This window comes from Rhipicephalus sanguineus, chromosome 6 (genome assembly GCF_013339695.2).
Source record: "Rhipicephalus sanguineus isolate Rsan-2018 chromosome 6, BIME_Rsan_1.4, whole genome shotgun sequence".
Classification (NCBI taxonomy): Eukaryota; Metazoa; Arthropoda; class Arachnida; order Ixodida; family Ixodidae; genus Rhipicephalus; species Rhipicephalus sanguineus.
Genome location: NC_051181.1, coordinates 84,301,505 through 84,318,683, shown reverse-complemented (window position 1 = coordinate 84,318,683; position 17,179 = coordinate 84,301,505). Strand labels below are relative to the sequence as shown.

Here is a 17,179-nt window from a genome sequence, read left to right as displayed (position 1 = left end):
ATGACAAGTCACCTCGATAAAAGATCGGACTGCCGTATCAGAAACAGCTGATCACCAACAAGCCCGAGATCCAGAGAGCCTCAATTACTGAAAAACGATGCATACGAATACGCATGTGACTGGCACACTTCAAGGGCAGCGTTTCTGCACGCTCACCGACGCCGGGTTTCTTGCGTATGCCGTCACCGAAATCCGAGTTATAAAAGCTTCGCTTAAAAACAGTGAAGTACACGACGCATGCGTCATCACCTGCACACGAGCACCGCATTGACAACTGTGGCACAGAGCACTCGCAAGGAACGTGGCAGTCAACACAAACTCAAGACGTAGTTACATCACAACCAAGTTAAAGGGGCCCTGCAACACTTTTCCAAGTAGCCATGGAATGGCTTCACTGAAGGAAGGAACTTATTGCCTCACGAATCGAGCGCCGCAAAAAATTTTAGAATCCGTCCAGTACGAGCGGAGTTACAAAGATTGGTCGCACGCTGCAATTGCTTTCTATCTTCTATCACCCCGACAAAAGCGCTGGAAGCGAAGCAGAGGGGGATGGCATGGGGGAAGAATATACGTCACGCGCGTCTCCTGACCTTGAGCACATATTTGTCTTCTTCGAATGTGTGGCGTACTTTCAGTGCGATCGCATACGCGGCGAGTGGCGGCCTCTTGTGGCGGCCACAGTAACTACCGAGCACGCCATGTTCAAATCAGCCAATGGCGTAGAACCTGCCTGTGACGCCATAGGCATAATTTTTTGTCGAGAGAAGAGGAAGCGCTTTTTAGCTGACTGTGAAATTATTGTAAATCTCAGGCAGCGTGCTGCGCTATAATGTTTGGCTCGTGTGTTCTCGGGAGCCTCGACTACCGATCGGCAGCGTTTTCTGACCATGCTGAAAAAGTGTTGCAGGGCCCCTTTAACGTTAACATCGTGCAAAACGGAGTGAGGTACTTTGTTTTGCACTCAGTTGCACATCGTAAACCTTTGAAATTGATTTTTGAATTTTAAATATGTTCTAGGCTTCATTAGCCGTTAATAATTTGTGGATGATGTATGTGTGTGTGTTTCCAGATGAATCAATCTCACAACTAATCTGGCCTTCAAAATTTTGTTTCGGTACTCCTTCAAAATTAAAAGGACACGAAAGCGAAAGACAAAAAGGTTAGGCAGAAGCAACTCAGGTTGTTTTGTATGCATGTTTGAGAGCCCTACTGAATTGAGACAGAATGAAGACAATGCGGACATGTAGCTGGCATTAGATTACATTAGCCAACGTTAGTGAATGGTAACGGCAATGGTAATGTGCGAATAAATATGGAAGGCCACAACACCACCATTTACAAATTGCACTGGGGTTTGCCAACGAAGTCACCCTTACCACTAGAAGTGGCTTGATAAGCCAGAAAAGCACTAGAGGTGTCAACACAGCCTTGAAGCTCCCACACCAGCTCATCGCTATTTCACGGACTTTGATGGAGTCTGCTCATGCCTAGGCAATATTTTTATCGATAAGTTCAAACTAACATGCCCTCTGAAAGAGCAGAAGACAGAGCTAGCAAGTTTTACGAGTATTGACTAAGTTTGAGTTTCAACAAAAAAGAAAAACAGTGTCTCTGCAATAAAGTGAAGAAAAAATATGCAAATCATTCAGCTGATTATGGTAAAAAGTGTGCATTGCACTCCCGTTTTTGATGGAACAAAAATTATAGGAAAAGAAAGAAAACTAAGAAGGAAAGGGAAGTAATTGAGGACCTCCACTAGTATTAGATAAGACGAAGATTTATTAGTGTTCGCTCCTTTTCTGATATTGATACGAAAAAGAGACAACCTTTCTGAATAAGAGATTGTGAGTCTAGCTCATGTGTTTGTGAGTGATGCACGCATGCCTAGTCTGGAGATGTATAAAAGGCAGTTTTACTTCAAGTCAAGCAGCGCAGTAGCCTTGTACTTGTTTCCCTGTGTTCTTGTTTTGATTGCACTGTTTATACCCCTGTCACACGGGCCAACTTAAAAGGAGCAGTGACATCAAATTTCAAGCTTGAGATGTGGCCTTCACTCGATAGCTTGGTATGCATAATTTTTTTGAGCAAATCATAAATTGCGGCCGTTACGCAGAAGTTATCTTATTTCGAGGGCAAACAGCGTACTAAGGCTCAATGGGGCATTCAGCACCCTGCAACATCGACAGTACTATGATGGGTTCAACGGGCCCCCAGGCCACGCCCCAGGCGCTCAGTGACGATGAGCTGGTAACGATAATGTTGACGATCTCAGTGTTGTCATCATGGTGCCGACTGGTGGCGACGCCTGGCAACGGCGTCACTTCGATTGTCCTTGATGTTTCATTTAAAATCACGTGTCTTCGCCACGCCACTTCAAATGATTTGTCATGTGCTCGTCAGCATGTGATGATTCGGACCGATGATCTCAACAGCATTCAGCACGTCGTGAAGCAGTTGTGCATGACTTACACCAATGGCGTTTCAAGTGCCGCAAGAACTGAAAGAACATGACTTTGTCGTGGAGAACTCCAACGGTCATTTATAAAAGCTTCAGAGTAGGACTGCGCATGCAATTTACGTCTCTCCATGTGTCTATGCAATGCATTGAACATTGGCCTTACAAGCTCAGAGACTGTGTTGTTCTTGGGAATTTGACAGCGACACGGGCGAGACGCGCCAGCACGGATGCCTTGCTGGGGATGAGACGCGCAGTGTCGACAGTGCATGCGCGCGTGTGCGTTTGTGTGGGTGGGTTGGTGGGCGGTGAAAGAAGTCGTAATTGAAGAATCGGCAGATGCGAATGGAATTCTGAGCAGTGTGGATGTACAGTTGAAACCCACAATAACGAAATCGACGGGGAAAGCATAAAATTTCGCTTTTGCGAGAATTTCGTTGGCGTGAGAATGCGGCAGAAAAGACATGGAATTTACAAAAAAACACATCTTATTTCCAAATGTTAGTAAGTTTGCATTGGCGGGCCTTACCATGCAGCAATTTCATGCCTCTCGATCGGGAATCTCGTTTGCCACGGCACAAAGTTAGCCCCATACACTGGTCAGTGACGGCGGCACTGCGCTGTCACCAGTACCGTCATCAAGTGCGCTTACAGGCGAACCTTCTTTTGGCTCCGCTGGATCAGCGCAGAATCGTGGACAGGGAGCTGCACGCAACGCCAAATTCTTCGGCGACGTCCATTTTTTTCCTGCCCTTTTCCACCTCACTGATGATTGCAGCCATATCTTCCAGCGTGATGAACTTCCGCTTTTTCGTTGGAGGCGGCATCTTCGCAGGCAGCGAAATCGGACGAGGCAATCGCGACACACAGTTCATGTTGCACCAAGCGACCAAGCAAACGCTCCACAAATGGCTCCACACACGCGCGACCGTGTGCGCGCAAAGCCGACAAAGCCAAGCACAGAGCCAAGCCAACGAACGAAACTCCATGAGGAATGTGGATTTGGCTACGTAGTCCGCGATAACGAGCAGGTGTTTTGGCAAGCCATCATCGTCATCATTGTCGCCAGCTTTATGTTTTTTTTGTAAACAATGTTGGCGGCTGCTTCTCAAGTGCGCTGTAGCGATATTTTTGCACAATTTTAGTGTAGCATGAATGCATTTCAACAGTTTTCCAATGTAGTTAATGTTGCGAGAGTAGATTATTTGCCCACTCGTGTCTCAAAAATTTCGTTAATGAGGGACTGCGGTATGAATATCTTTCATTGTCGCGAGTTACGAAATGCATTGACTCCTATGGGCGTTCGCCGGTGCTCCGAAAATATTTCGTTGCGGTGAGAATTTCGTTCCCTCGGGATTTCGTTATCGCGGGTTTCGACTGTATTTCACCTTGAAGATGACCGACAATTTGCGTTGAATAAATCGTTTGTTGTTGTTATCCATCAGACTGCTTATTCTTGTGGACAGGATAGGAGCGCCTGTCCTATCCACAACGTTTCTGCCTGTTCTGTCTTCTTACTAGCCAGCATGGCCCAAGCGTGTGTCTCTACATGCATTCTCGTCGCTGCTCGGAACGGCGTCGATTTCAGAATCTCTGCTTTGCAGAGGACCAAAGCGAATCACAGCGATTGCCAATTCTCAGTGTTTTCTTCATCACTTGTACACACTGATGACGGCTTCGACGACGATAATGGTGAAGAAGACATGACTACATGTGCGCGCCTAGCAGACGAAATTCGCGTCACCACTTTGTGTGGCCACATGATCAGATGGGCCCTTTTGGGATGTGACTGCACGAAGTGACCGCGCGGCAGCGCTGCAAAATGGTGGGCTTTGCACCTGCTTTGAATCACGCTCGATACTGGTCATACTAATCAATATTACAGATATTCCTCTCCGTTGCACTATCAGTAGTAAATTGTTACTTGGGGATCAATAACTACATGTGGACACAGAAAACGCGACATGCGTAAAGTTGATGTCACTGCTCCTTAAGTGCACTCACTGCAAAGCGCACTTTCCGGCGAGTGCGTTCACCAAACTCACTTCGCTGCAATATAGTGTCTAGCCTCGGTAGCAGTGGCTCGAGAATGAGTAAGTTATTGTCGGAAGCTGAGTTTATGCAATGTTTTAAACTATCGTTTTCGTTATTAAAAATATTGTTCTGCATTAAAACACACTATACCACAAAAAAACTACTTTGCTTTTCTCGCTCTCTGGCAGTTTACAGCGACGGCCGCCAGGGGCATGCCCAGCATACGTCGTGCAATGGCCGCATCCGCCGCGTTTGTATCTAAAGTTTATTTTAAGGGCTACTTATAGCTATAACACATTATTACTTAACAAACATTGCCTGAAATGACAAATGTTGTGCTATTCAATGACCCATCGCCATACCCACCATTTCCAAAGTACACTTTGCTTTCTCGTGTAGCAGTGCGCCACACCAAAGTGACATTCTGGGGGCGTAAGTGCACTCGCTCAAATTGTCACTAAATTTGCCAGTGTGACCGGGGTATTACTCCTCAGTTCTAAATATGGACCAAACAGCCTTCATCAACAAGTTGTTACCAAACGGCTAATTCTAAAGTTTGCTGCCTGAATGACGGCTATAGTTGGCTAGTATTGGTCTGCTGCTAGCCAATTTCGGCTAGTGCTGCCACATGCTGGCTTACCATGTTTACTCCCATGCTACTGGCCCCATACCGTACTGGCTCACGTATTATCAGCACTGGGTAATAGTGGTTAGAGTTGGCAAAATGGAGAGTAATTACAGCCAGTGTTGGCATAATGTTGTCTCAGCATGGCTAAATTAAAGCTAATGTCAACTAGTAATGGCTCACTATTGGCTAATGTTGCCGATATGTTGGCTAAGTGGGGCTAATTTTGTCTAAATAGTGTTGGATAATGTAGCCTATCTGCTAGTGGCAACACGGTCATGGTTTAATCTAGAGTGATCGAAGCTCTCGCATACACATGTACATAAACCTACCTTGGTTCTGCCTGAACTTTTCCTACTCTTCTGCCTGACAAACCTGCATGGTTTAAGTAAGGTTCGCCTCGCTAACCATGTCTGATTGTAGAGCAACTATGAAAGAGTAGGAAAATCTCAAGACGTATTATTGCAAACATTTGTGCCCTTTAACCCCTTGAATTAAAGGGTCCTAACAACACTTTTCCAAGCAATCCTCAAGTAATCAAGATTCATTAATTCAGCAGACACGTTTAAACTGTGCCAAGAAGATAACATGTCAGAAACAAAGAACATACACACAACTGTGCTTCGTGTGTGTGCGTGCTCTATGTTTCTAACGTGTTGTCTTCTTCACACAGTTTAAACATGTCTGCTGAATCTACGAAGCAACCAGCCCAACAACGTGCCTGGCTTCATTAAAGAAGTTTATTGCATCATGAACACACTGCCGCAAAACTTTTCAGAACATGTCAAGTACGACCAGAGCTACAGGGATTTGTTGCATGCTTTAGGTGCTTTCTCTCTCCTTTCGTATCAGCGAGCAAGCTGAAAGCTACGCACGAGGGGGGGGGGGGGGAGATGACAGGGCGGCAAGGAGCGAGTACGTCCATTTGTCAGCACACGTCATGACCTTAAGCACTTTTTTTCTTTTCTTTTTTTTCTTTTTGTTCGAATGCGCGGCTTCCCGTGCAATCGCGAATGAGCACGCAGGCACATCGTGCCATGCCGCGGCGGCCACGGTAACTACATGCAGCTCATGATGCTCAAATCAGCCAATGGCCGTGGACTTTGTGTTTATCATGCAGTCATTTGGGTTTATTGCATCATTTGTCCGGAGAAGAGCGAGTGGTTACCAGCTTAGAGAATTCATTGCAAATTCCAGGCGATCTGCTGCACTATAATGTTTGGCTCGCATGTTCTCAGGAGCCTCGACTACAGATCAGCAGTGTTTTCTGACAATGCTGAAGAAATGTTGTGGTGTCTTTTTAAGGGCTTGTCTTGTACCAGCCCAACGACTAATTTGTGAGGACATATAAGTCTGCAAATACAGCCAATGTCTATTGTTTCGGGTTCCCTAGGGACTGCGAAATCATCCGAAAAAAAAAAACAAATTCTTGCTTTTTTTTATTCCGCTTAAGTGGTCAAGTTGCCACGGCCACGTCTGAAATAGCTTTAATGCCTCCCAGCACACTTATCAGGCATTTTGGTGTGCGCCCAGGCTCTTGTGAATACATTCGGTACTTGGCACGATCCCCACTTAACTATGTGCCAACCGCCAATATCAAACTTGCGTCTCATGATGAGCACTGCTCATGCCGGCAAAGCGTGGAAAAAATCGCGGCTCTCTCGCATGGAGCGCTTGGACACGATGACATGGGACAGAGACAGCTGTGCCGGAAGAGTGGATGACCCGTCCTGCTTTCTCCAAAGTGTGTGCATGCAAACAATGTGCTACTGTATGAAAATCTCCGCCGACATGCAGCTTTTGCTTCCGCATTAAGCCGATCGTTCCTAGTCCCATTCCGTGCTGACCGCTTGCTGTGCCGTACGCACGTGTTTGCCGTTAAAATGTATTTGTTATGCCCATTCCTTTCCTGACCGCACACGGGTGCTGCGCACTTGGCACTCTCGCACAAAGAGGCAGCACGAATAGCCTGTTAAGGGGGGACATGGGTCCTGAAATTTTTTTTTTAATTCTTTGTCGATTGAGATGAAACTTGCGGAGTTTATGCATATTTGTGTGCAGATTTCAAATATGCAATTATTTTTCTAGTATAACATGTAGTTTTTAAAATATCAAACATTTCATATGCTTTTTGGGAGCCCCAGTTTGCCTAAACTGAGAGAGTTACAAAGTAATTAGGCACATTAGAATGACCTGGAATGAGTACTGAGTGCAAGAAAACAAGAATGGATGTTCTAAGCCCATTTGAACAAAAGTTGTGGCATGTTGAATATTTGTAACTGAAATCCCAGCTTGGAGTAGACTAATTTGGAATGTTCATCGAGCCATAACTTTTGTTCAAATGGGTTTAGAACATCCATTCTTGTTTTCTTGCACTCTGTACTCATTGCAGGTCATTCTGATGTGCTTAATTACTTTGTAACTCTCTCAGTTTAGGCAAACTGGGGCTCCCAAAATGGCACATGGAATTCAAAAACTACACATTGTACTAGGAAACAAATTGCATATTTGAAATCAGCACACAAATATACATAAACTCAGCGAGTTTGATTTAAATTGGTAAAGAATTGTAAAAAAAGTTTTCAGGCGCAGTGTCCCCCCTTAAAAGCGTGCAGTGTGGCCACAACTGCCCCAGGCCAAGTGCTCTACCGAGCAGTTAGCTGAAGATGCTTACCTAAAGGGCTGTCAACGATTAAGTTGTGCTTGCACATTTGCCGCCTGCAGCCATCACGCCTTCGTGCATTTCCGGGGCTTATCTGTGAAGACATCGCCGCACTGCCACTTTGGATTTTCAGTCTGTCTCACTCCATAACATTGAACCATTGTGGCAAAGCTGACTTTTGGATGCTGCTACCGCCGCAAACGGATCAACTTGTGAAAGCGTTGGTTCGAACCTACGAGATGATAGATGCGGCAGAGGTGGGGGCTCCAAATTAATGCTGTTTTGAATCTGCAGTTTGGGCAGAAAGTCTAAAATTTCAGACATTCTTATACATTGACGTCTATGGGGCTTGTGACAGTGCTGCTAGAGCGTCTGAATTTTTAAGCATGTCCAAAAAATCGGCAGTTGACTGTACGAGGGGAAGTCTTATTTAATAGATGCATCGGAGGTTAGAATGTTTACTGTTATGTACGTATCGAGGAGGGCTTGTTGAAAGCCATAATGCGATGATCACTTGTGATTAGCTGAGGTCTTCAAGATTTCCGAAGTTGATAACTCAAGTGAGCGTAAGCGCCCAAGACATAAACAGCAAGTAAAAGACGCACACGATTTAATGAAGTAATAGCACTCTGAAAATGTAATCCACTCGATGGGATGTCCTCACCAGGAGATAGGCTCGAAGCTGTGATGAAACAGGAAAGAGAGGGACGGTGGCTCAGAAGTCGCCTTTGGCAAAGTCCTGTATCAGCTGTAAGGTGTGGCTGTCACAGCCAGCCATATCCAGCATACCCAGCTCGTCGGGGGGTGCCAGAGAGAAGCCCTGGCTGCACATGGCGCATACAATAAACCTGCAAGGTGGTGTCAAGGAGTAAAGCACAGTCCGAATCATTGCGACATCAGCTGCACAACAAGGTAAGTACAGTCATGAGCGATATGAAAGGGAACACTGAGGTTACCTTCAAGTGTCCATAACGGCTAAGCGCAGCTGGAAAGCACAGAAGTGTTTGTAACACAAGATGCGCAAGCGGGAAGGTACCTGCTGCAGATCAATGTGACCAATTCTTATACGCACATAACCGCTAATCGTGGCCTAAAGACAAACTCGGTGTTCCCTTTCATATTGCTTGCGAATGTACCTATAGTATCAACTAACACATGTCATATTTTCTTTCATTGTCAGAGACTGCATAACGATGGAAAATGCACACATGTTGGCTAAAATACCACGGAGACCAAACCCATATCAAATTTAGTCTGCTAACTGAGGCAGTGATTCAGTATTGTGCCAAATTGCTCTTAAAGGGCCCCTCACCAGGTTTGACAATTTTGAGCTGACGAGCACAATGCATACAATGGGCGTTCACGATCACGTCTGCCAAAATTTGCAACGCTACGCGCCGCGGAAATGGGCCAAATTTTAAGCTGAACGCTGCTTGCCCTTCTTTTCGCGGCCGTGCGCCCCGAGAACGAGGGGATGACGTACACGGTGGAATGGCCCTACGTAAGATTGCAGTGCTGTGACGTCGCTCCTCTACGTGGACGACTGTGCTCTGACGTCACGAACAGTAGCATGTGACAGTGCGATAGTTATATGACGCGACGTGTAGCTTGTGTAATTTGCTGCTTGAATAGATGAATAAAACTTCAGAGCACTAATAAAACACACAAGCGGAATGTGTGCGTTTTCTTTTTTAATTTTTACTGCAAATCGCAGCGAGATGCGAGACTAATCTACCTCTGTTCTGCATGCGTTCTGTGTTCTTGCGCTTTGCGAATTGTGCAGACGCCACCCTTTACAACGAAACTAATTTTCTACCGTGTTGCAGCACTCATTAGGCTCATTTATCATCCCGCGACTAACTAGATGTTCATGCAGCACACCGCTAGTCTCGCGTCCGTGCAAATGTCGCAGCTTTCGTGCTCAGTAATAGGTTGAAACCCACGTAATCGGCGAGGGTGCATTCGGCATAACTCGCAGAGATGAAGAGCAAAGAACGCCCCCACAACACCGCTCGCGTCTCAGGGGCTCGGGCTGTATACAATGTTAGCAGACTATGAATCACAGCACACGCATGTGGCGGCACCACGTGGCACGAAGCGCATCTGATTCAAACGCCGCACTTGATTTATGTTGACTATTGGCCAATAACGAGCTGTCTGCTGTTTGACGTCAAACAGCAGGTGCCGGCAGCTCTGAAGAGTGTGAGCATAGGCCAGTGTATGAAAAGAGGGTGCCTGAGAAAATGGCAACTTCGTGTTCCGCTTGTAAACTCTCCTGGCCACGCGTGACTTCAAGATTTGGCTGAGCTGTTCATATCAGTGTCTGCTACCCTCAGGATGTGTTTTCTCACAAAGCCCGAGGGGTGGTTCATGACTTCTTCAAAGGGCCAGGTGACGTAACGAATTTTAGTTAGACACTGGAAGTTGTTGCGCGCCCAATAAAGAGCGTTATGCCACAAGAATTTTTCCAATCAGTCCATTAGAAGCTGGGAAAACCAATGTTTTGAGGCGGCGCGAAACCATGATGCAAGGAGGCGAGCTTGAAACCCTTGCCGCTCGCCTCGTGTAGCCTTCGCAAGCCAAATCCCTTCCCTGCCCTCTTCGGCACGCGAACGGGAGGATCACACCACGCATACGCCGCATGAACACTTGTAGTTGCCGCGTTTCTTTAGTTCCGACGGCGCACACGGAACGGGCAGCGTTGGAGCAATTTCAGCAGATCAGACCTCGCACGAGCGTGACACAAAGCTCGGGATGCAGGTCACGCCTAGCCGCAGAAACATCTGAGAACGCAAACCCTCACACGCCAAAAGGAAACGACGTTGGTCTAGTTGATGTTGCAGCGCTTCTGTAATCTGTTGTCGTACTCTCTCTGTCCGAATTAGGATCCGCGTCGTACTCGTACGCGCTGTCATTCACCTCAAACGCCGCACAGAGCCGATTCCAAGCTTGGCTTGGCTTGGCCTGCTGTTTGGCCATGGTAACCTTTCAATGGATACGTGACTGGCTAAAGATAAAAGGCAACCATTACGTGTAGCCAACAAACATAGCCTTCGAGATCGATAACTTCTGCATGGACTTTTGACACTGGCACGATCTCCAGTTATAGCCAGTGCAACATTTCAGTGCTGGCAACCTAGTAAAAATATTGTAAACATTGCTGACAGCTTGTTATGGCGTTCAACGTCGCACTCTGTGAGCCAGCCGGAGTCCGAAAAATTGAACGGCGGGCTGTGAGGCGTCCGAATTTTCGGTCGTGAGTTTACATTACTTCAATGGCACGAGTGATGGTGCCGCGAAGGTGTCCGAATAAACGAGCATGTCCGAATTTTCGGCGTCCAAATAAACGGTCGGCGACTGCACATGGTTTCCGAATCAAATATGAACATTGCAAATGTAATATTCGACTGATATTCGAAACTTTCGAATATTCGCACACCTCTAGTTTTTTTTCTTGTTCTCGACCGGTGGCCGACACCAGATCGCCGTAGTGCTCAAGAAAGCAGTGATAGCGTTCGCGGAGGCACGAAGAAATCTGGTCTGAAGTGTGTGAAAGGTGTGTTGGGATGCTAGCGCACGGGAACGCCAGCGGGAGCCGTGAGTCACAAGACATAACTGAAAGTTTATCTTTGCATGGGTGTTCTCGCCCGGGGAGCTCAAAGTGTATCCAAATTAATGCTGTCAGGACGGTTGTGACGTTTTACGAAGATAATGCTACAGCCCATCTTTTCTTGGCTTTCTGCCAAGGTGAACTTACGTGAAAAACACGTGCAAATAAATGCCATTTTCACTGTGCACCATTTGAAATTTTGTTTGTTTCATGGTAAAAGCACCTTCTGATACTTTGGGCGTTCCACGTCATTTTTTTTCTTGATTTTTCACTAGTTAGAAGCGGGGAGAGTCGACCTATATTCCGGTCCGCCCTATATTCCCTTTTTTAAGAGTAACCAGGATGCGAGCAATTGGCTGCATGGGGGCGAATTCATTGACAACTTGAAGCACATGTACAAATTATTACAAATCAGTTGTGCAGAATTCTGCGAGGAGCCAGAAGGGTTAAGAGAGGCAAATTGACAACCACTTGTTTGTAGCACGAAGCCACAAGGAAATCTGTACAGATTTCTCCGAACGAACTTTTTAGGACGAACTTTTTTGGCAACTAAGAAGCTTTCTTTGAGAAATCCGCGTGGATTTCCTTGTGGCTTCGTGCTAAAATCGGGTGGTTGTCAGCTTCCCTTTCCCGACTACGAAGCTGTAGCTTGTAATGACTGTTCACCTGGTATCTGGTAAGCTGCAGCTTTCCCGGTACTCCTTCAGGGCCTGGGCAGGATGGATGGACCAGCTCTGGGTCTGGTTGTCGGTGCACACCAGCACCAGATCAAAGAGGTGCTTCTGCTCGCGGGCCCAGCGTAGTGGAAGCGACACATCCACCGCACCCATGGGTGTCTGCGAGTGCCAGCCAGAGATTATTGCTATCTTTTTTTATCATGCTTGGCAGAATGAGAGATGGAAGGCAGCTGCTTCAAATATGCAGGATTATTCATTTGATGTGTACTGACATGACATCTACTACCGTATTTACTCGAATCTAGGCCGCCCTCGATTGTAGGCCAACCCCCAAATTCGCAAGGCCAGAAAAAAACAAAAACTTAATCATGGTACTCGAATCTAAGCCGACCCCCCCACTTTCGCACATTGTTTGTTCAAAAAAAAACATCGGCTTAGATTCGAGTAAATACGGTAGTTGTCAGTATTTTACATTAAGCCCAAACTCTCTCTAAAGCTGAGAATAAGTAGTGGTAATTGGCATGATTTCAAATAATTTACTTTGATACAATTGTCATGTCAATTCAACCCCGCAATACTGCAAGATTTAGTCGAAGTATTCAAAAGTTCCAACGAAGAAACAATAGACAATTACTTCTGTATTTTTTTTTTTTGAAGTAGCCTGTCATCACTGGTAGATTACTCTTTCCTGTGACACACTTAGGAAACTATGATTTCTCAACAATTTAGAGAAAAAGCTTAATAAGTAATACAAGAAGGACATTTGGAACCAGGAGCTCAAATATAAGAAAAATAATACATGAATTACCCATCATTCACAAGGTAGTCCAATGATAACGGCATCTAGGTTTGTTTTTACAAAAAACTGAACACATTAACGTGTGAAGCAACATAAAGAAACAAGACATAAAACGAACAAGCGATTGTAGTTGTGATCTCACGTCTTGTTTCCGTGCGCTGCTTCACACGTTAAGATGATCTATCACCAACTCACCCAACTTTCACTCCTACAGAAAACTGAACTACTACTCCCACTTCAATACAGCCTATAGTCCATTCAAATTTCTCTTGCCTACCTCCCGCATGCGGCGGCTTATGTCGGCCAGACTCATCTGGCCATCCACATCAAGCGGTGTCAGGCCCCTCGCGGAGAAGGCCACTGCGGTGACTGCATCCCCCGTGCGCACCAGTGCTTGCAGCATCAGCGCCGACACCTCCGCGGGCGTCAGTCCATCGAGACCACGCGTGCGCCCGTGGGTCATGGGGCCCCGGACGTCCACTGCCACCAGGTAGCGCTTCCCCGTTGGCGACACTGCCTGCGTCAGAAAGAATCCCTGCTGCAGTAACCGCATCTACGCTAAACTGTGGGGTATGCCAAAATTGAAAAATATTCTGCAGAAATGATAAAAAAGGCAGGGGAGAAGGGGAGGGCATAGTGGGCAGTTTTTAAAAGTTTGGCCTAAAGAGAAAAAAATAAACAAAATACACTGGGTCCCTCATGCATTTGTCTAAGACGACCCGAAGGCAAATGCCATCCAGTGTGGCCATCCACTGATGCCATTCGCCGATGACAGCATCGTCAATGCTTGCATCAACTCTGAGCTCACGCAGGTGTTCGCTCTTCATGTTAAATATCGCAGTCATATGAAAATACAATCACTTCATGGACTATTTCATCATCCCTTAACTCAGCATGAGGGTGAAGCCCACTTTCAGGGTAGCAAATCACTGAAAAGTCATCTCAGAGGGCATTGAAACGCTAATGATGCGCAGGTTGTTGATCCCATGATCCATGGAAGGGGCATGCTATTTTCTTCGATGATCCGCCACAGTGGTCTAGTGGTTATGGCGCTTGACTGCTGACCCGAAGGTAGCAGGATCGAATCCCGGCTGTGGTGGCCGCATTTTCAATGGAGGCGAAAATGCTTGAGTTCCATGTGCTTGGATTTAGGTGCACGGTAAAGAAGCCCGGGTGGTCAAAATTTCCGGAGCCCTCCACTACAGCGTCTCTCATAATCATATCGTGGCTTTGGGACGTTAAACCCTAACAATTATTATTATTATTTTCTTCGATGAGATTATCATCTCTGTGCCGAGTTCGCAGACGATCAGCAAGGATGACTAAGGTAGAATAGGTGTCGTGGCTGACAGTGGCGAATCCTTTAGAGATGAAAAGCACAGCACTGAAGAGCAGAAGTTTGCTAGCGAGTGTCAAAGAAGCCAGGTCTAGCATTGTAGAGTGCATGACGACACAACACGACCCACTTCTCGACTTCTCGACTTCTACTAAGATATCCTCAACACGTGTTTGTACACTGACCCACTTTACTATCTTCTTGTTTCTTAATGTTACACCTATCACGCTTTCTCCTAAATATCTTTTGCTCTCCTCAGTGCACAGCACTGCACCTTTGACCCCGTGACACTCACCTTGAACGAGTGCTCATGCAATGCTGCCACAACATCGTCCAGCTGGTGCGACGACGAGCGGTGGTGGTGGTGATGGTGGTGCTTCGGACGTCCGGCCTCCAGGCTGCGCTTGAGGGCGTACGTCTCCAGAGGTCCCAGCCGGGGAGGGCTCTGCTCGGACGCCGACCGTAAACGCTCTCGTAATGCCCCCACCAGGGGACCTCTCGCAAGCAGACCTCCCCTCGACAGTCGTGGCACGTGTGCCACCAATTCGTCCAGGGGCAAACGGCGTACAAGACACAGCCACACCTGGCACAGGCAATGGAAAGTACAATGCAGACACCCTTCGCATCATTACAGACAGACTGAACCAAACCAATCTAAAAGCGTTCTTCAGGAACATCATCTTTGCTCCCTTTGCAGAAGAAGGTTAATCACTATAGAAGAAAAAAATTAGGGCCAGGCTTCTATATTCAGTTTATTTTTTGAATTAATGTCTGTCACGTAAGAGGAATCCTCGCATATACGCGTGTTATAACTTCCCCATATGTGAATTTGCTCTTACAGCAGAGCTTCTATGCCCATGGTTTCTCCGTTTCGTAATGTAGACAAGAAACAATCATCATCATGTCGGCGCATGCTCTCCTCATCTTCTGCTTCGCTTCCCGAACATGTGTGCCCGGTGCGCTCTCCTGTTGTGCCAATTTTTCCGGCGTGGGATGCAATAACCCGGATGGGCCGGAGAACGAGCACAGTGAGAGAGAAAGAAATAGCCAGAGAGAGAAAGAGATAGAAAGAAAAGGACACAAAAAGAGACAGAAAAAATAGATCAAGACAGAAAGAGAAACAAAGGAAGAAAGAGAACAAAAGAAATAGAGAGAGAGAGATAGAAGGAAAGAGGAATCGAGAAATATATATATATATATATATAGAGAGAGAGAGAGAGAGAGAGAGAAAGGGAAGAAAGAGTAAGAAAAAGATAGAGCGAGAAAAATAAACAAAGAAACAGAGACAGAAAAGATTTTAATTAATTAAGCTAAGCTACTTCCCCATGCTGTGATTGCTAAGCAAGCAATACCCAATCGAACCCGATCGATACCTAGCCAATATTCGCGATTTACAACGTGATCATGTGAACACTTCATGCATCGGCGTGTGAATGCACGTGTGCCTAGCCAAGCCAGGACCAGCCAAGTGCCGACCAGCTATGCTGTGCCCCAGCCTTGCACAACTCAGTGCAAGCTGTGCAAGTTTGTTAGTTTACAGTTTTTCAATGCATGAACTCCATGAATATGCACCAGGAAATGGAAAGAAAGCGCTGCATTGAATAGAAGATGTCATTTAGTATTCGTTCAATTAAAGTTCCAATGCAACAGCACTAAAGGTGTTACGAAAGATGTCATGCCTGCGTACCTCCTTGGAGCGCAGAAGGTGTGAGGGCACGTGCTCAAGGGCAAGCTGGTGCTCCTCCAAGAGGCGTGCGGCCACTTGCTCATCCTTGGTGTGCCGCACCTCGTGCACTGCCTGCAGATAGGCCAGGGCCTCCCAAGCCTCCTCAACGCTGCCTCCTTCCGCTTCCTTCTCTTCCACCATCTTGGCAGCAGCTGGAAGGCCGCGCGCCAGGTAGCGGAGCACCACGGCGACACCTACCACCATGCAACGGCAGAGAACATCCATGAATGGCAGAGAACACAAGATGTCACGTGTCTGTTACGATGAAGAAGACTGCACTCAGGCTGTTAAAGACGAAACTTGTGCCTAGGAAATGAAGAGTCAAAGCGCAAGCAATACACGCTGTACACTGATAGCGGTGATCACAGCGTCGGGCGTCTTCAAATTAACCGAGCTGGCTTTGAAAGTATAACATTCTAAACGCTTTTCCCAACACAATGCAAAACATTGCTGGACTAGCCCTTTAGAAAGACGCCATCTATCACCAAAGATGCTGACTTTTATTCGGCATCTGCATCACTCTCACTAAGAACTTTGCAGATATAGTTATGCAAGGGACTTGTTTAACAAACTCCCTATTTGGAAGATTGAGCTCACAACAACACACTGACACAGTGGCATGAGACGAGCCCTAGGTTGTGAAAACGGAAGGCAATCCACTGACAAACTGATGGACTGAGAGCCCCCATTCCTTTTCTATTGCTTGTCAAAAGGCAACGAGACCATGCTCTCCGGAACACGAGTGTACCAGTAATGTAAGCTACCAAGGATATGGCCAAGCTTGATGCAAAAGGAAGACAACCTCTCTACTGACTACACTTACTGGTTCTGTTACGCGACTTGTAGGTCATATCGCCACGCCCGCTTCTTGTTTTATTTTGATGTATTCGGGTTTGACCAGCAAGGACGGTTATCAATGCTCGACGCTGACCGCGATGCAGTGTTCGAGAAGCTTTGCGATTGTAGTAGATCGCTTTGTTAAGATGGTGTGCAGGACGCGAATAGTCTAGATTATTCCAGAGCTTGCGCGACCACCAGTGATAAGACTGGAAAGTTCGATACGTCATGTATAAAAGACGGTCCCAGCCATGAGCAGTTTATCAACGGCCGACGCCCTGTTCGCCGCTATAAGTGTACAGCGTGTATTGCTGTAGTTTGAGTTTTTATTTCCTGGCTGCAAGTTCGGCCTAGAGTTTCATCTTGAACACGCCGACTGCTGTCCTCGTCGACGTCACGGCCACGGGAGATCTGGTGG

At 46.6% G+C, this 17,179-nt stretch overlaps 1 protein-coding gene across 1 annotated transcript in view; it reads right to left on the bottom strand.

The window, feature by feature from the left end:
- LOC119395958 (RNA-binding protein Ro60-like) overlaps positions 1 to 17,179 on the bottom strand; it is a 43,726-nt gene that overhangs the window by 9,211 nt on the left and 17,336 nt on the right. The window contains 5 exon segments of the mRNA XM_037662988.2: positions 8,441 to 8,624; positions 12,053 to 12,222; positions 13,140 to 13,379; positions 14,494 to 14,781; positions 15,886 to 16,118. Of these exon segments, the coding sequence (XP_037518916.1) occupies positions 8,492 to 8,624; positions 12,053 to 12,222; positions 13,140 to 13,379; positions 14,494 to 14,781; positions 15,886 to 16,118 (1,064 nt within the window). The 3' untranslated portion in view covers positions 8,441 to 8,491.